At 42.2% G+C, this 20,427-nt stretch overlaps 1 protein-coding gene across 3 annotated transcripts in view; it reads left to right on the top strand.

The window, feature by feature from the left end:
- The window catches only part of SMTN (smoothelin), a 110,041-nt gene extending 90,436 nt beyond the window's left edge, over window positions 1-19,605 (top strand). Inside the window, exons 15-21 of one of the 3 annotated variants that reach the window (XM_069961498.1) lie at window positions 723-783; window positions 887-1,039; window positions 1,676-1,799; window positions 2,367-2,518; window positions 4,853-4,900; window positions 8,154-8,323; window positions 15,431-15,520. In XM_069961498.1, coding sequence (XP_069817599.1) covers window positions 723-783; window positions 887-1,039; window positions 1,676-1,799; window positions 2,367-2,518; window positions 4,853-4,900; window positions 8,154-8,298 — 683 coding nt within the window. In that variant the 3' untranslated portion in view covers window positions 8,299-8,323; window positions 15,431-15,520. Of the gene's footprint in view, window positions 1-722; window positions 784-886; window positions 1,040-1,675; window positions 1,800-2,366; window positions 2,519-4,852; window positions 4,901-8,153; window positions 8,324-15,430 lie in introns of all 3 variants that reach the window. The other 2 variants (XM_069961500.1, XM_069961499.1) reach the window with 2 other exon arrangements.
- Window positions 19,606-20,427: the final 822 nt, after the last annotated feature.

Here is a 20,427-nt window from a genome sequence, read left to right as displayed (position 1 = left end):
AGCCTCACCCACTTACACTGTATGTACATGTACAGTGTATGCCTGGCTGCTCATAAGAGTGTGTATACAGTAGGCCAGCTTCTCTATATTAGAGGAGGAACAGGGGGTGCAGAGATTTTGTCACATGGCGTGGCCATTACAACTGACTACTATTAAAGTGGCATAATGTGACTGGTTGTCACCAGCCCCACATAGCATTGGAACAGCGATTTGGAGTGCCACATTTTTTTTTATAACACATATGTGGAGAACCCCTTTTAACTGCCATTAATGAATTGGAATCTTTCAAATATTTTTTGCCGCTTAAACCACAGGCAGCATGAAACAGACTCCTTTATGATGTAGGATTTATTCTGAAATGCTGCAGAGTTTCAAGTGCACATTATAGGTATAAGAAGTGGCTGGAAATGGGGACCTCCGTAATGACTTGATGACTTAGAGTTCCTGGACAGTGTTAGGTTTCCTGTGAAACACTGCAGCATTTCACAGTGAATCATTAATCACTGGAAAAAGAGCCTGTTTGGTTTCAGACCATTTTTTCCCATGTTGGTATATTTGGTAACAAGAAAGGAGTGTCATTTTGACGAGTGCTATTGATAACGGTAACTTTTAATGGGTGCATAAAACCAAGGTAAAGTAAAAATGTATAAAATCTCTATACACTGTATGAAACTAGGTATCTTAAATATACCAGCCTATCTAAGGACCATTTATAATTGCAGATGGTGGAACAGTTGTTCAGACCAAATCTTCATTCAGCGCCACATCGAAGAAGGTCGGCAGGTAAATAAATTCCATGAGAGAATCCCTATGTTGGCTCAATACCTGGGTCGTACGATATGTAAATAACGAAGAGTATAAAAACATGTTCTCTTTCGCACCACAGTATTTTTGATCGGGAGGATGATGGTGTGGCTGCCCTGGAGAGGAGGCAAGCAGAAAGAAAGAAGGAGCTCATGAAAGCACAGAGTCTTCCTAAGACACCAGCCACACAATCTCGCAAGGCTATGATTGAAAAACTGGAGAAAGATAGTGGAAGGTACAGCAGGGCGATATGGCCGAAAATTCTAATCTCCCAAACTAAAGGGCAATTCTTGATTTTTAGTCTTTTTGTTTAACAAGCTGAATTCCATGACTTGAAGGGTACCTGTTATAATTTTCAAAATCTAAATCAACACTAGGTGATCTTTGCCATTTACAATATATATTTTTTTTTAGTTATGCTTTAAAATAAAGCTATATTTGTATCCAGGTCCAGCCTCCTGAAGGAAGCTTTTTAGTCTTGTGCAGACTTCCTACATTTGGTCTCCCCCCAACCAGCACAATACATTGAATACAGTGTAATACCATATAGATGTTGATGCCTGAATGTGTTGTAACATGTTGGCTATGCATGAACGCTAGTGATGCAGCATATACAGCAATTATCACTTTTTTTCTTTATCTTGGTAGCTTTTCTATAGCACCTCCCAGTTTTCTCCATTGCATCCTTCAGGCCGGAAATCAGAATTTTGCCCTTTTAAATTGTGAATAATTTGATTTCTTTCCCAGGGAGAGGGAGGTATTCAAGATTCCAGTTGACACTTATGTATATTTTTAGTTTTAATAGTTACATAAATGATTTGATGCCATTTTTAGTCTTTATGTAATATGTGTATGTGTTTATCTTTTGCAGTCCATCAACTCCAGCATTTTCCAAAGTTGCCACCCCTCGGTCTGCAGCGTTTGGTGTTCCTAACGCTAACAGTATCAAGCAGATGTTGTTAGATTGGTGCAAAGCGAAAACTAGAGGTTATGATGTAAGTGTTGGCGCCTATAGAGTGCTCTTATAAAATATAATCTTTAGTACATGAGGTGTTCATTTTACCATGAATCCGGGTAGTTTGTCCATATATATGTATGTACCGTAAAAACAATAGCCTCCTTAGCGGCTCCTCCTGAAAGTTGACGTCTTGTGCTTTTACACACCTACGTCGGTGTTATCCAGAGCAACTAAATAAGACCACCTATGGCACAGGGGTCAAACTGCGCCCCTCCAGCTCTTTGAAAACTACTATTACCATCAAGCTTGGACAACTAAAGCTTTGGCTTTCTAGGCCTAATAAGTGTAGTTTTACAGCAGCTGGAGGGCTATGACTTTCACGCCTGGAATCTAGTTGGTCACCGTAGCCTATATTCATATCTTGGTATCGTCTGCCGCAATAATAATGCACAAGGCCCCATCTATAGAAATATGCAACTATTTACTTTCAGTGTCTTCTTGATATGTCTTTTCTGTCTAAGCCGTATCCCCAGTGCTTTATTTTAAGTTTAGTGGTGCTTCTGACTGCTGCTGACCATTGGTATATATATATATTCTGTTGCAGCATGTGGACATCCAGAACTTTTCTTCTAGCTGGAGTGATGGAATGGCATTCTGTGCTTTGGTCCATAACTTCTTCCCTGAGGCATTTGACTACAACCAGCTCAGTCCACAGAACAGGAGACAAAATTTTGACTTGGCATTTTCTGCTGCAGAGTACGTATTGAATTTCTTTTCCTTCTCCATTTTAATGATCTATTGTCTAACATTAGACGAGATGAGTTGTAATGTAAAACGAGAATATTTAGAGAAGGTTCATAATGACGTTTATGTATGTCTGTGGAGTAAAGCTTTGGTTGTGCATGTGCTTCCTTTTATAAAGTTGTTCAGTTTCTATTGCCCTCCTTCTTTGGACAGAAGACTGCTTATGTATTTTCTTCTATAAGCCAAGTCTATGTGGTGGCTAAAGGCATGTTCACATTATGCAGTGGAAAGAATATGCAACGTCTGCATTTATCAGCACCAATAATATTATAAATTGTGTTATTTACACAGTCATTGCATATACCTCTCAAGGACCAACTCCATTGTATATCCTCAGTACTGGTGCTATTTTATACGAAGTGTCATTAATGTGAATGACTGTGTATTGAGTGCTTGTACTGGATACACACACGCAGAACACCATTTTAAATTAGGAGTTTTCTGGGCAAAACCTGACAATGACTATGATCATTATCAAATCAATAGGGTGCTGGTACTCGGCACACTTGTCAAGCAGCCATTTGCCAGAGATGCTGTGCCGCGATACTCAGGGAGACAGAACAGGAAGCAGATAGCTTTGTCCCGTGTGTAGTAGCCATTCTCAGTTACTGCAGCTCATTTCCTTGTTACTTTAATGGGAGCAGAGCTGCAGTAACCCAGAGGTATTTACTAGTGTCACAGCTCTAAAGGCCCCATTACACCAAGCAATAATTGGCCCTTATGGCCGATAATCGTTTTGTGTAATTAAAAGCAACAGTCAGCCGACATGCACGATGGCTGATCATTGTCTTTCAATGTCTTACAACATGTTAAACACAAACGACCACGATAGCAATGATCTGTTGCCGTTGCTTTGTGTAATAGGAGCGGCGTCAGCAGACCGCCACTATCTTCTATGGGCTGCCCAGATGATTGAACAATTGCCCATCCAGCCCCCCCTCTTACCCACTTGCTGTCGGCGTGTAATAGCGCCGGCAGTGGGCGAGCAAGGAGAAAGCGAGATTGCTGTGAAGGTCGTGTGTTTAAAGGGGTAGTGCGGCGCTAAGAAATTATTCAAAAAACAACTTTGTAATGTATGTGAATGGCCCCCCGCCCGTGTACCCGGAAGTGTAGTGCAGTATCCATACCTGATCCGTGTCGACTGACCCAGTCTGTAATCTTGACTGTTCAGCTAATCGCGGCAGAGGGGGGCCGGCATGAGGGACAGCAGGAGCGGGTCAACCGGCCTCCTGAAGATTACATCACTGTCAGAAGACTGCAAACGGGGGTCGACACGAATCGGGTACGTATAATGCACTACACTTCCGGGTCCACGGGCGGGGGTCGGGAAACACTGGAAGGGGGCCATTCACATATATAACATACATTACAAAGTTGTATAACTTTGTAATGTGTGTTATTTTGTGAATAATAGCGCCGCACTACCCCTTTAATAGGGGCTCAGTGGTGTCTGGTTTCGGCACTTCACTAATCTGTTACTCAAGGGTAGGTAATCGGTAAATGTCTGCCTAAAAAAAAACTTTAATTCAGAATTTAAGGTATTCCGCCCCTATATGTCCAGTACAAACCTACAATAAATGGGCACTAAAATCACTTGGATACTTTTAGTGAAAATTAGGGTTCATTTGTTGTTAATATTTGGCAAATACAAATGGAGGAGATTTATCAAACATGGTGTAAAGTGAAACAGATTCCACCTTTCATTTTCCAAAGAGTCTGTGAGGAATGAAAAGTGGAATCTGATTGGTTGCTAGGGGCAACTGGGCCAGTTTCACTTTACACCATGTTTGATAAATCTCCCCCAATGTTCTTTTATCTATCTATACCTGGATCCTATAAAATCATATGATGCACTCCTCTTCATGAGCTGTATAAAAAGTCTCTATATACGTATAAAGGAGAATATTTTATATTAAATGGAAAAATTACAAATGTAAAATGGTTAGGGATGGATGAGATGGAAACAAACCACACCTGTAGTTTGTATTGTGCATACTTGCAGACATTTGCATATATCTTTTCACATTGCCACTGGTGCCAGTACTATAGCTTGTAAGAAGATCTATATTATGTCTTTATTGCTTTCTGCCATGAAAAGCTTTCTTCTTTATAAGTTTGGGCTGTAACATTCCTTTTTTCTCCCCACTATGAATATTATTGATCAAAGCTCCTATTAATCGTGATTTTTAACCTGCTTTGTGAAAATGTCCGCCTTTATTTTCTAGTTTGTGTGGCTTTTAGTACAGAATCTAAAGACGGTGCTTCCTTTTTATGTCTTCTATCCAGTGGTTTCTGGAGTAATAACACTAATACATGGATTGCATTGGATTTGAGGTTTCTTAATTTGGCCTACTGATACAGTTTCCTGGGGTGGTGAATACTAATCTCATATCCAGTCAGAGCTCCATATTCTCCCATGTTGGCACTGCAGATCCTCTGCTTTCTCATGGCACTGATTTGTATCCCTCTTTTTCTCACCTCTTTGCAGCTAAAAATTCTTTAAGGGAACCTCTCACCATGTAAATGCTATGCAAGTTATCACCATCATGTTATAGAGCAGAACGAGCTGAGCAGATTGATATATATCCTTATGGAAAAAGATTCAGAATAACTTGTAATGTATTGGTTAATATCTCTGACCTTTCCATGCTAAGGAGTCCAGTGAATGATCCTACAATGAGTGACCCCACCCACTGGACTCCTTAACACAGAATGATCAGGGATTTCAATCATCATGTTACAAGGTATACTGAATCTTTTCCCCACAAAGATATATATCAATCTGCTCAGGTCTTCCAGCTCTATAACATGTCTATGAATTAGAGAACATTGTCTTGGTGACTGGTCCCCTTTAAGAAAGTACTTTGCATGCTTACTAGTGTTATACACTTCATTTCCATTTCATGTATGTGCAATGCTTACGTTTATATGCATATCATGATGTTAATGATGCTTTTCATTGTTGCTTTATTATATGCATAGTTGGTTTTGAATATTCTGACGTGTTCCTAAATAGGGGTTATTTTGTCTACTAGTTAGGAGATGGCCAGACCTCTATAGACTGATGTCTTCAGCCTAGAGAGGTCTCTGCTGGATTATTCTTAGGCCATTTTCACAAGCAGGGCTAGAAACACCCCTGCAGCACCTAATCGGCCTGTGTCAAAGTGACTCCGATCAGCCGAGGATGGGGAAAACTCCCTATCCTCCCTATGCTTTTGTCATGCCATGTTAAGGCAATGCAAACAAGCACCGATCTCACTGATCTGCGCTCTTTTGTGGCCGACAAATTGCCAAATGTATAAGGACCCTTAGTGTAGTGGATACTTTTATAAGGAATTAAAGGTGTTATCCAGGATTAGAAACATAGCTGTCCTCAGGTGTGGCATTACAACTCTGTTTCATTTGCTTCAATATATTACAGAAACTAAGGATGGTGCGGTTTCTGAAAGAAAGCAGCTATGTTTTTTTCTAATCTTGGATAACCTCTTTAAGCAGCTGGATGTCTTCCACTGTGAACACATAGGCTATGGCCAAACTAGATACTCATCTCATCCTTCAACCATTGTATCAAGTATCTTGTCACAACCATGTAGAGTTAATCTCCAACCAGGATTCTTCTTGCTTCCTAGTAAGGAGAAAATGTCAAACAGATACAGTAATTCCTTTTTGAGGCATTCATAAAGTATATATGGGCTTCGCTGGGTAAACTTCTGTCATCAACTAGCCAACTAGAAAAAGCATGTGTGCATGATTTATTATCCACTGAAGCATAAAACCATTTTTAATAATTTTTTTTTTTGTATTACGTTTGCGGTTACATGTACAGGATCCGCAGCAGATTTAATATCAATTTAACTAAACTGAACACAGCATCAAATCTTAGGGTGGGTTCACACATAACTGATCCACTGCGGATCCTTCCCTGTCACTTGTCATCCCACTGCGAGTATGTAAAAGGCGGCCCGGTGCATACATTACCGGGTCCCCCATCCGACTTGCTTTGATGTCTCCTGGCAACTAAACATCCAACACAGTGAAGGATCCGCAGCGGATTTTGCTGCGAGCTTGCAGCGGAAAATTTGCTGTGGATTCGTTACATGTGAACCCACCCTTGGGGAACATAAAAAAATGTAAAAAATATAATGTGAATGAGATGAACCTTTTAGAAACTTCTCCCTAGCCAAAGACCACCTGTCATTTAGAAAACTTTTGACATGTCAGAGACCTCTCAGAATTTTTTATTGGTCTGAGTGTTCCACTCCCCGCTATGTCAGTGAAAGAGTCAGGCTCCATAGACTTGCATTAGAAACCCGACTCTTCACGCGACACATAGCCGGGAGAGGACAGTGCTTAGAGTGGTCTTCTCCATGATCGGCACGGGTACGAACACTCTCAACATGTCAAAAGTTTTTCCAAACAGGTATGCTTTTAAGTAGTCAACTAATTCATTGGCACGTGAGGTTAGAAGTTAAAGGAGAAGTCCAGTGAAAATTTTTATTAGTGTTGTATTGCCCCCCCCCCCCCAAAAAAAAAAAAAAATTATATAAATCCCCAATATACACTATTCCTGCACTTACTACTGCATAAAGGCTTTACTTCCTGGATAGCATGGGGATGTCACTTCCTGAATAACATGGTGATGTATCGACCCGACTCCCAGAGCTGTGCTGGCTGTGGCTGCTGGAGAGGATGATGGCAGGGGGACACTGAGGGACACAGGGCACTGGAGGGACACTGAGCATCCCTCTGCCATCATATTCTCCAGCAGCCACAGCCCGCACAGCTCTGGGAGTCGGGCCGTGACATCACCATGTTATCCAGGAAGTGACATCACCATTTTATCCAGGAAATGAAGCCTTAGTAATAGTAAGTGCAGGGGAAAAAGCGCTTTGTGTATTTCCCATAATAAGTGTATATTAGGGATTTGTATAACTTTTGGGGGTAAATACAATAATTTAATAAAAATTTTCCCCGGACTTCTTTTTTCACCCCTAATGTAGTTCCAAGTTTGTGACCATGTTCAGTTCTGTTATGGGTGTAGACATCTATTATACTAGTATATTGAATACAATCCTAGAACCTCACTACATGTAAAATTTAAAGGATAATTGAATATTCTGTGAATAATGTTGTGACTGCCATAGAAGAGAGCGGTCTCTTCCAATGCAACTTCTAGGGTTGCATTGCGATGTTCTTTTCTTAGTTGCACACGTGTCCTGTATGGCCATCAACCACACATACACAATTCATGCAGCATATATTCAGATTCGTAAAGAATCTGTATCACTTCTTAACTCTGGCTTTTTGCACCTCTCCACCAGCTACAGTCACACTTCATGTAATTGTCCAAGGTCTGTTTGTTACCCTCATTGAATTGTGTTGTTTTTTTGTTTTTCTCCTCAACCATGCACCTCAGTTCTTGGACACGCACAGCATGGGTATGTTCATGGTAATGGCACCAGAATGTTTCAACCACTCATGAATGTCTCTCTTGTCTCTCCTTTTTTTCTTTTTCTCTTTCTCCACTGGGCTGTGTTCACTGGTTCCCCTTCTCTCTTTCCACCTCTCCTCGTCCGTTCACCCCTAGGAAGCACGCTGACTGTCCGCAGTTGCTAGACGCAGAGGATATGGTCCGCATGCGAGAACCGGACTGGAAATGTGTTTACACGTACATCCAGGAGTTCTACCGCTGCCTGGTGCAGAAGGGGATGGTAAAAACCAAAAAGTCCTAGGACTTTTTTCGACCTAGACACAATGGTGAGAATGAATTTCCTGACAGGGTGTGTGCACTTTTTTGTGTTCTTTAAAACAGACCATGTGAATTCTGCTGGGCTAGCAAATGGATGAAGGTGAAAAGCCTTATTTGTCAAAAGATGTCTCCTCTTAAGAAATACAGCTGAAGTACTTTGTTTCATACGTCATCATGTCTTATGGATTATCTCATACTCTATTATGACTGTTTCCAGAGAAACTCTTCTTGTGTGCATTAAACAGTATCCGTCTGTCACGCTCCAGTAGAGGTGTAATACCATTACAGATGACATATATGAAATCACGTCTTAATTATAGACTTATCGTAAGGTCCAATGAAAAGGATAAGCTGTCTATGAATCTATGCATGTCACTAAAGTAATATAGTATATTCAATTTATATAAAGTGTTAGATGAAATCATCTGTGCTTGGTACGTTCTCTTCCCATCTCTGTGAATGTCTTGAGACTGACTCCTAGGGTATAAACCCACACACCGTATACGCAGCGTATTTACTGTTGCGTTCACAGATCAGGTAGAAACTTAGATCAAAGCTTTTGACATGTCCCTGCAACATGTCAGATGTTTTCTAGTGTGACAAGTCCACTAAGGCCTAATACTTAGTTAAGCTTAGTATCTTTATCATCCAGCGCATCCTTTAAAGGTCTTTTACACGGGTCAATTATTGGCCAGGAGGGTAGCTAGAAATGCTGCTTCGGCTGATAATCTGCCCTTGTAAAAGTGATAAGTCAGCTGAGGACGCGGAATACGCCGAGACGTGTAAACAGGAAATGTGAGTCCGAGAATGATAAAGACAAACTGACAGTATGGCGTAAATCACAGCAGAAATCTACATCGGCCCAGGAGCAGGTGGAGATTTCTGCGCACTCGGTATGGCAGGCGCAGGTAAGGCCAGATTTACTAAGAGACGTGCACCTCTTGGTGTATCCGACTGCTCTAATCATTGATTCAATGTGGAAATTTGTTCATGCTTTAAGCAGTTAAAAACCATGAAAAATGCGATTCAGACAAAGTTTTCATGTAGATAAATGCATGTGGCCGGAAGCACACTCCCCAAGTTGGGGCGCCTTCAGGTTTAGTGCCTAGGACAGCAGCAGCTGGTAATACGGCCCTGGGTGTAATCTAGGCTGTAGTCCAGCAAGGGAAGGTAGAAAGCAGTTCTTTTGAACCTTTATTTTTGCTCTAATTTTCATAGGAAATAATATTGTATGTAATATAGCTTGCTTTTTTCCTTTTATTACTATGGCAACAGCCAGACAATGCTGGTTTTCCTCAGCTCCTTGCAGTTATTCGTTGCCTGGCAAAGGTCATTCTGTACTTGGTAAATGCAGTTGCCCGTGCAATAAAATATTCTATTCATTAAAATTAGTGATAAATGCAGACCTCATTTACACCTAGTGTTGAGGTTTACTATTAAAGGGAAAGTCCTAAAAAATAAAGTTTCAGGCAGGGGTGAGGAGCATAATAAAGGATGTACTGTATACTTACCCATCCCCATGCCCCCACAGTGCCACCTTACCAATCATTGACAGTCGCTGGCCTCCTGCAGCTGCAGCATCACGTACCCAGCTGATGGATTGTCCATGCAGCCAATCAGTGACTGGGGCGGGACAGCTCTGTAGTCACTGACTGGCTGACCAGGCAATCCATCAGCGGGGCCCTGACATTGTAGCAGCAGAATCCAGCCTTGACTCACCAGGAAGCTGGGAGAAAAATGACACCTGGCGCCTGTACGAGCGCGGCTCTACGGGGGTAAGTAAATATTCTTTATTATGATCCAGCACCTTTACTGCATCTTTGCTGTCCACGTAACTAGAGATGATCGAACAGCGGAAAATCTTAGGTTCTATAGAACTTGAACTTTGTCGAATCTTCAGCAATTGATTCCCGATGCCTTCCCGGTCTGTGGGGAAGGTGGAGACAGCCCGGGTACGGTCTGGAATTCCGGGACACAGCCTATTACCTAGGCTGAATCCCGAAATTCCAGGCGGTACCTGGGGCTGTCTCCTCCTTCCTCACGGACCAGGAAGGCATCGGGAATCAATTGCTGAAGATTCGACAAAGTTCGAGTTCTATAGAACTCTATCATCTCTACACGTAAGTGGTCCCATTTTGAATGTTTTAATTTTAACGAACAGAAAAACATGGTCAACCACGTTTTTGTGTACACTAAAAAAAATTAAGTTCTGATCCCCACTTTTTTTTCCTGATTTTAAATCCCCCTCCCCCCATGAAATAGATATGTTAAACAGATGGCATAAACGCAATGTAAACCTAAGAGAGAAAAGTGTAAATTCTTTTAGTTTTTGGCTTTTCAGTCCAGCTGTGCAAATTGAAGGTTATGTGCAAAGGAGAAGAGAACCTTGCTCAGTTCTGCCTTTCTGTAGGACTTGACCTATTATTTTAGAATCTATCAGACAGCTTTCACACAAGGAGCATGTTAATCTAGCAGACTGGGCATGCACTTATATGGTGTGAAGAGTGGAAACTTTCTGTAGATACACAAACCAAATGATGGAAATTATGAGTCAGTGAACTCGAATATATACCTTAGCTAAGTTCAGGTTAATACTAGGGGCCCCTGTGAGTCGTGGGCCACCATGTGTTTCGTATCATATCTGTTGTGGGTCTTTTCCGTCCAGCACTAAATCACAGTCCACTTCCTCCCTAAATGATCCTCCGCCAAAGCTGGGGATGTATGTGCTAGTTGAGGTTTATGGTGACCACATAAGGTTGTGTTCAGAGTGCTGGTTCGTCAGGTTTTGTCATAATTTTTCCAAAATGATTTGAAAAATTTTGCTATTTTAGAGCAATTATGCAAATCATGGTAAATAGTACCATTCTTTTTGTAGTGCACTTTCAAAAAAGAGCAGCAAATAGCATACAAAACTGCACTGTGTGAACACGGCCTGAGTACAAATGTCTTTATTTAAATTATTGGGGTTTGCCCCTTTTTGCACTTTTTATCTGTGGACTATCTTTGTCTCTCACGCTGCAGCATGGCCAAGAGACAAATAAACAGCACTACTTTAGTCGCCTTTGATGTAGTCATCAATGGAGACCCCTGGAGTTCAGCTCTCTAGTTGGACATTGATATATTTTATCTGAATGTCATGTGCTTATGGTCAGGGAATGCATGTGCAGGGTAGAAGACCAGCCACGGTTCGTGTCTCCTGGTAGACCAAACATTTTGGCATGTTACATTGCAACATGCGAAGTCTTCGCTTTAATTGGTTACTGTTTCAAACAACCACCTCCCCAGCATCTAACCTGATGATATGTCCCTATAGACCACAGTGCGCTGAGGATGAAGGTAAGTTTCTTACCTTCATCCTTGGTGCCTTCTTCATCTATGTTGTTTTATCCATATGCTAATATGGCAGTTTGGTGCGCTAGAGGTGGGACTACCACCCTCAGTGCACCAATCCACCCTGTTTAGCCCCCTCCCTTTAATGATTATTGGTTTGGTGCTGAAGTCACCCTGGTTCGTGCTGGCTGGGATGGATCGGTCCACTCAGGGTGGTAGCCGCATCCCCAGTGCACCCAATGCCTCATTAACCGATTAAATAAACTACCTTCATCCTTGGTGCTGCGTGCGCTATAGGGACATATTGACAGGTTAGATGCTTCTAACCTGCCGATAATTTCCATTTAAAACAGTAGGTAGGCTTTAATCTCATACACCAACTAAACAACCAGCTGTACATAACATAGGCCCTACAGAGAGCAGTAAGAAGTACCAACAAAAAGAAACGTAGATTAAGGGCAAAAAAAAATGCAAGTGCAACAAGTGCTTGGATAAATCAGAACAAGTTTTAAAAAAATATGCATGTAAAAAATGACACATAATAAAACCAAGACCTCCTGCTCGCAGCATAGAGAATTGGTAAACCAGTTCATATATTTTGTAATCCCTATGTTTACACCTGTGTACACTAACCAATTCTGGGTTTCCTATGCAGGTTGTCAAAGTATACAGCTCACTGAATAGTATGCAAATCAGGGCTCCTAACCAGTGCTAGAAATATAAAGCATAGATATGTGGCTGTACAGTGACAATACATACTCCACTTGAGAAACCATGCACCGTCTACAAACACATAAACTGAACAATGTTAGCGGGTTGCTTTTCTTTCCCCTGATTTATCCAAGCACCTGTTGTGCATTTTAATAGTTTATGCTTAAAGGGGTAATGCGGCAGTAAAGAATTATTCACAGACTAACACACATTACAAAGTTATACAACTTTGTAATGTATGTTATGTCTGTGAATGGCCCCCTTCCCCGTGTCCCACCACCCACACCCGTGTACCCAGAAGTGTGGTGCGCTATACTCACCTGTCACGTGCCGACACCCGTCTCCGATCTTCAGCGAGTGACGTCTTCTTCGGGCGACCGGCGAACAGCTCCGACTGTCCTGAATGCTAGCCGCTCTCTGCAGCGTCATCCGATGCTCAGCCGCGATTGGCTGAGCATAACTGTGCTCAGCCAATCGCGGCTGAGCATAACTGTGCTCAGCCAATCGCGGCTGAGCACAGTTGTGACGCGGCGGAGGGGGGACGGGCGGCAGCGACTCGGCCGTCCGTACGAAGATGACGTTTGGCACAAGATGGCGGACGGCCCTCGACACGGATCAGGTAATGTATACTGCACCAACACTACCGGGTACACGGGTGGTGGGACACGGGGAAGGGGGCCATTCACAGACACAACATACATTACAAAGTTGTATAACTTTGTAATGTGTGTTATTCTGTGAATAATTTCTGAGCGCCGCACTACCCCTTTAATAAGGATGACCTTTATCAGGCCTTTATATACTTTTCCTTTTGTTGGTACTCATATCTGTCATCTAGATACCCGATAAGTTGTTAATATACTATTTGCTGTGTAACGTATGTATTCTTGTATGTATTTTTTTTTTTTACTTTTCTTCCATATTGTGTATTGTGTTCAGTTAAGTGATCCATAATGCATAATGTAATACTGTATATTCTCAAACCATGGTGCAGGGCAGTTGTGTAGAAGCCCTGATAGTTTAAACCCAACCCAGGCTTTATACTCAGGCTTGTTGTTTTGTAGATCTGCAGGTGACATATATTTTTTAATTTAAAGGGGCCATAGCGCTGTAGTGGCAATGCAATGAACCGCAGTGTTGTCCTATTTGTGTGCACCGCTGATACAGATAGTATGACCATGCACAAGTAAACACTGAAATGGGTTGTAGCACATTCAGAGCACAACTTTCCCTCTAATGTAAGATTGATGGCATATACTTATGATAGTTCCCCTTTAAGGGGTTGACCCAGCCTGTAAACTGATGACCTATCAGCAGGTTAGACAAGTCTAACCTGCTGATTGCTCCTAATAGCACCCGGGACACTGAGGAGGAAGGTTTGCGGCACTGGTCCCACGCTGTTAGTTGGAGTAATCTTCGCTCCAGTTAGCACTGCCTGCGCCCACAGCATCATCTGACCGGCCACTTATAGTGATAATCAATTGGTGGGCCAGAGGACATTCTTTGGACAGATGACAAAATCTGCCTGTGCATAGAATGGAGTCTATGACGCGGTCAGAGATGCGCGCCCGCATCAGTCCACCGGCAGGTGCGAGCTGCGGAATGCGCGACGGGTTTTCTGACTCCATTCCGTAGTGTGTACGCACCCTAACCGCGTGCGACCAGCACTGAGGTGGAAGGTAGCACACATACCTCTTCAGCATCCTGGGCGCTATAAGGAGTTATTGGAAAGTTCATGTATTTGGGAATTCAGATTGCGAGCCATATTGGTAACTGATTTAGAGCCAAAAAATGGGTAATGTGTACAACAATGAAGTTATGACAGCATCACTGGCAATAGGTAAGTATTATATCTCCAATTAGCACAATGGACAGTTAACAACGCACTGTAGATTATGTCTATGTCACCGTCTAAGGAATGCCTGTGTCGGTCCATATGTCAGTCCAAGTACTGTACCATTCCTCAAAACATGGTAACCTGTGAACCACAGTCAGTCCCCCCAGTTTCCAGTAGTATTACGGACCCCTGTTGGTCCCAAAAAACAATTTCTTATAGAAGACCCTTTTCGGTCAACTGTATAGTCACAGACCTATGAGTATGGACCCCTGTCTATTCCTATCAAGTCACTAGGTCTACAGAAAACAGTCTCCTAAAAAAGCAGTTACAGCCGGTCACAACCTTTTGTTCCAGGTAAAATGGCCTCTGCCGTCTTATATTGCAGTGTTGTATTGGCACCTCAACCAACGTGTTTGTCAGTATTATTTCTAAACATGACATACCACCTATAGCCCCTGATGATGTCATATTTAGAAATAATACTGACTAAAACGCGTTGGATAAGGTGCGAATACAACACTGCAATATAAGACAGCAGAGGCCATTTTACCTGGAACACAAGGTTGTGGCCTGCTGTAATTGCTTTTTTAGGAGACTGTTTTCTGTAGACCTAGTGACTTGATAAGGACCAACAGGGGGCCATACTCATAGGTCTGTGACTATGCTGTTGACAGAAAAGGGTCTTCTTTGTTGTACGCATTACCCATTCTACTCATTATCTGTATGTCTTATGCGAGGGTATATACAAAATATATATGGTGTTTGTTACCTACACTGGAATTGTAGTAACTGTGATTTGGTTAAAAAGTTGTAGAGCATTACAGGATATGTGACTATGGTAAGTAAATTCTTCTTTTTGTGTAATTTGCTCTGTTGCCCCATTCACACTATGGACAAGGGTCCTCTTATCTCATGATCGGGGTCCAAGTGGTCGGCCGAACCTGGAGGGGTGATCTAGATATTTCTAATCCACAGAATATGTAGTAACTTTGAGTGTTGGGATAACCTCTTGTAATACCATACCACCATTGCTGAAGAGCAGATTTGGTGATATGTATGATGTATTGTCATAGTATAAAGAAATGTTTAGTGCTGTCATAGTGGCACATTTTGTGATTATATTATAGCCATGTTTCAGCAGATTTGGTGTGAGTGTCACTTATATTCTCCATGATATTGTCTGCCCTGCTGTCATGTACCATTCTCAGTCCTCTCTATATAATCTTTCTTCTCACAGATATCTTGTGGACTGTGTCCCCCTGGTGGAGGTTGAGGATATGATGATCATGGGGAAGAGGCCAGACTCCAAATGTGTTTTCACCTACGTCCAGTCCTTATACAACCACCTGAGGCGGCATGAAATGCGTCTACGCAAGAGTGAATTTTAATACAGCCCTTTAATCCCCTTGAATTCTCCTGGCACAGCACCAGCACTATGCGGCTAATGCCACTGCAGTACTGCACAACTTCACAGTTAACCCCAAGATCACCAAAGGGACACTTTATGGGGTTACATTGTGCTTCAACCTGTTAAATGAGTTATTGACTGTACATGTGACCGCTTTGTTAATGCCTCCTCACTTTAGTCTGTCTGTGACCAGGGGTTTGCAGTGTATTGCAGTGCAATGCATCGCGGCTCTTTGGTCAACCTGTGCTGCTGTGCTGGTGGGATTTTGTCACTGCCCCCATTCCCACAGAATTAATATATTTAGATAGTATTATAAAATGGCACCAGGTAAGTGCTGAGCCTTTACTGTATCACAGCCATAAGCTGCAGAACAGGCCTTGAACTCTGTATTCTTTCGTTCTCAGTGCTGTATAGTTAGAATAGCACTTACAAACCGTGTACAACTGAGGTTTCATCTAGAAAATAACTGGGAAGAGGATGGAAAAAAGTGCTTTATAATACAGGTGGTTATACTGCGTGTGTAGGAAGAAATGGGGATCTGTGAATGGCTCCATATAGATATTGCTATTAATGACGACTAAGAGCTTACAGTACCTTCCAAAGAGTCATACCTGATCATGACTGGTCTCCAATATCTGTGTGTAACCAAGAATGGCCCCATTCACTAATATGTAAGAAGTGGCGAGGAACTGAACTTTGCGCTATCACTTTAAGGGGTTATCCAGCGCTGCAAAAAACATGGCCACTTTTCCCCCTCTCTTGTCTCCAGTTTGGGTGGGGTATGGAACTCTGTTCCATTGAAGTAAATGGAGCTTAATTGCAAACCACACCGAAACTGGAGACAAGAGAGGGGGAAAAGTGGCCATGTTTTTGTAGCTCTGGATAACCCCTTTAAACATTATTTACATGAAGAGGTAAACCAGGAATAGAACTAAACAGATGATTTGCCCACCCCACCCCCCAGAACTGTGCCACTTCTGTCCTCTGGTTGTGTGTGGTATTAAAACTTGTATTTATTCACTACAATGGAACCAAGCTGCCATACCGTACACATACTGAGGACAGGAGTGATATATATATATATATATATATATATATTTTTTTTTTTTTTAAATTTAAGAAAGCATCTATGTGAGTTGGTTTGTTTCTCCTCCAATCCTGTATTAACCCTCTATAACCAACAGTATATAGATCTTCCAGTTCGTATCCGAGTATTGAACGAGTTGTCCCTTATCTCTGAATCTCTAAGCCGGGCCCTGTTACACTAAACGATTATCAATAAAAGATTACTTGGCTGGTTACAGACCATACAGGCCGATAATCGCTTGGTGTAATAGGTAATGTTGAAAGGCGCCGATCAGCTGACATGAACGTTGTTGGCTGATCATGGTCTTTCAACATGCTGAAGGATCCTGATATGTCAGCTGAGCATCGCCCTGCATAACAGGAGCGGCAGCAGCAGACTACTGCTGACTTCAGTGGGCAGCCCGAACAATCTAAGGATTGTTCGGGTGGCTACTCCCCACTCCGTCTGTGCGTGTAATAGCACAGGCAGTGAGGGGGGAAGTGATCACTGAACTGACAGGTCGGCACTCACTTTCCCCGGAAATTGTGCCATATAATTCGGACTTAAAGCCAAATGCTCATTGACAACTTCCATGTTCTTGATCTTATTTATTGCAGTGAACCTTACATGTACCCTAGTTCTAAATGTGTTGGGGTTTGGTTTTTTCAACTTTTCCCTAATATTTTCATTGCAGCCTCTTACTTTATGGTACCTTCACTTTATGAGACAACTGCAGCAGTGTTTTGGCCGAGCCTTGATATGTCGGACAGAAGTGTTCAGTACAATGCTGTGATTTATAAGTCAGTGTGATCCTGTAGCCATGCATAGTTCTGTCTTCAGTTCTGGGGAAACCATGTTTCCATCACATTGCAGGGCTCCCATTTGTGTGGAACTGCACTTTAATATATGCTGTATGACAGTATTTTTTTTTTTCTCTCCCATTATTAGAGTATATGTAAGAAATGTTCAGATTTACAGTAATAGAGTCTATGATATATTTTAGTAGGGAAGGAATCTTTATGGCAGACTTGTGTCTTTTTATCTTCTCAATTCTGAATGACCTTATTAAACAGACTGAATCATATAGGGAAGCTATAGAGAGAAGGTAGGTTTATGTTAGATGTTGTAGTAGATGTATTGTACATGCACAGCGACACTCTGCTACCATCAGAACTTCCTCAGCCCAGGTTTTATCCCGGTTTGTTCCTCTTACACATTGTACATATCTTAGTGCTGCTGCCTGCTTTTATATATAACAGGTCTGTGTTCTCTGGCAGCTTAGCAGAACAGACAGCTGTGGCAGTGACAATGGCTGACGTGCATGGCGTCGATGGCTGTCATCTTTCCAGGAGTGCCGCTGTAACATTGTCTGTCTTCTAGGGATTTAGGCATTAAGAATAAGAAATATTGCTGCAGTCTTATCACATTTACAGCTGTGAGAATGAGGACAGTCACTGAACGCGTGTCGTAGGAAGCCAAGACGATAACCGCCTCAGGCTTGACAGGCTCATGATGCAATCACAAATGTTTTACATGAAGAGCACTGATATCTGCAAGGTGAGCAATGCAGCCTGTTCTGCCTTCCTTAAAGGGGTACTCCAGCAAAGCATTATTTTTATTTTTTTATTTTTTCAAATCAACTGGTGTCAGAAAGTTATACAGATTTGTAAATTGTATTTAAAAGAAAATCACAAATCTTCCAGGACTTATCAGGTGCTCTATGTCCTGCAGGAAGTGGTGTATTCTTTCCAGTCTGACACAGTGCTCTCTGCCACCACCTCTGCCCATGACCGGTACTGCCAAAAGCAATAGAATGCATTACTCCCCTGAAAGTCGGCAGCAGAAAGCTCTGTATCAAACTGAAAAGAATGCACCACTTCCTGCAAGACCTACGGCAGCTGATAAGTACTGGAAGACATGAGAATTGATATAAAAATTTACAAATATGTTTAACTTTCTCAATTTTTGTTTTTGTTTTTTTACCCCTGGAGTACCCCTTTAAAGTGTATCTGTCATTTAAAAAAAAAAAAAAAACTTTTGACATGGCTCTAGTCTATGGAGCCTGACTGGTAAGCATCTGCATCAAGGCCAGTGTCCGTAATCTGAGCTGTGCCAATTCCTTCCATAGCCCTTTGTTAAAATTTGTGAGGGCAGACTAGATGGACCCAGTGGTGGTCTTCTGACGACAATCTTCTATGTTTCTTTGATCCAACGGACATCACCAATGTATGACTGAGAGGAGAAGGGCCATTTTAAAGGGGTTATCCAGCGCTACAAAAACATGGCCACTTCTTCCCCTCTCTCGTCTCTAGATTGGGAGAGGTTTCAAATTCAGTTCCATTGAAGTGAATGGAGCTTAATTGCAAACCACACCTGAACTGGAGACAAGAGAGGGGGGAAAAATGGCCATGTTTTTGTAGCGCTGGATAACCCCTTCAATGTATATTCAGCACCAGGTTCTACCAGGTCACTGCAAAGGAACATTACCCTTAGCAATGGACCTGGCACCTCTGTTATGACAGGTATTTTAGGTTTGTGCTATCTGGTTCTGTTTGCAAGTCAGATTCCCATGCGTATGATCAGACTATATAGCATGGGTGAAGATAAGGAACACTACAAAGCTGTTGTGCTTGGCTATGACACTGTGATGCCCCCTGTTTTTAATTGTTTGTCCACTTATTTTTGTATATTATATACTATATTGTATATGCCTCAACCCAAGCATGTGCAAGCAGCTGCAAATCCAATGCTTGTTTTTGTGATGTCACATTAACCCTTTGTACCATACAGCTTTTATTATTCCGTACTCTGAACTGGGGTTCAACATCCAGTCTGTTGTGAACAGAAAGCTTTCATCACTCCTCATACACAGCTTTTGTGTACCATCCTTTTTATACACCAGCGTGTGCTGTCATTTTAATAAATTTATATTAACTTACGTCTTCTCCTGGCTCATTATTTCATTACATGGAGTTATGTGGGAAACCGATCACTGATCTCGAGGAGACCAGCCAAAGCTAACACCGGTCAAAGCGCTCAATGCAGTGAAATCCTAGGTACATTGCTCCCTGGGAGACATGAATATGTAAGAAAAGCCTGTGGAGCCGCATTTAAGAATCTTAAAACACAAGACTACTTGGATATCCCTTTGGGAAGGACCCAGCCACCAGCGTGGCTCCTGTAGGGAAACCGTCATATTAAGTGGCCCTATAATGTAATAACAAGGGAAAAACCAAGGAGTAACATGGAGTTGGCAGTCGGAATTATAAATTGTCAATAAGGGTTTATTGTAGCCACAATTGGAATATTGTCCCTCCCCCAATTAGACCCAGTCTGAAGCGGAATAAATAGTTTACTGATGGCACTGCCCACTACAGAATTGTGCCACTGTTCCCAAATATACCACCATGCCCAAATCAACTTGGTCACTATCCCATCTGTTTCCCAACCTGTGGCTCTCCACCTGGTGCAGAACTAAACTAGATCTTCTATTATGAATTGTCAACAGGGTATGATGGGGGTTGTAGTTCTGTAACCTGGGAAGAGCCCCCCCCCCCACCCCGGTCATAATTAATACTAACCTCCCATGTCTCCTTCTCTGCTCTGGTGGGCTGGAATCTTCTGTTCAGGTCTGGATGCTGTGCAATGCAGGCAGAGCGGCTGCCCACACAGGAAGTGCAGAGTGGCAGGTGAGGGGACACAATGCTTCCTTGCTCATGGCAGCACTCTGCTATTTAAATGTATCAGCATCTTTAAATGC

This window comes from Dendropsophus ebraccatus, chromosome 3 (genome assembly GCF_027789765.1).
Source record: "Dendropsophus ebraccatus isolate aDenEbr1 chromosome 3, aDenEbr1.pat, whole genome shotgun sequence".
NCBI classification, from domain to species: Eukaryota; Metazoa; Chordata; class Amphibia; order Anura; family Hylidae; genus Dendropsophus; species Dendropsophus ebraccatus.
Note: the sequence above shows the minus strand (reverse complement) of the source record. Positions and strands in the feature narration are given on the sequence as shown.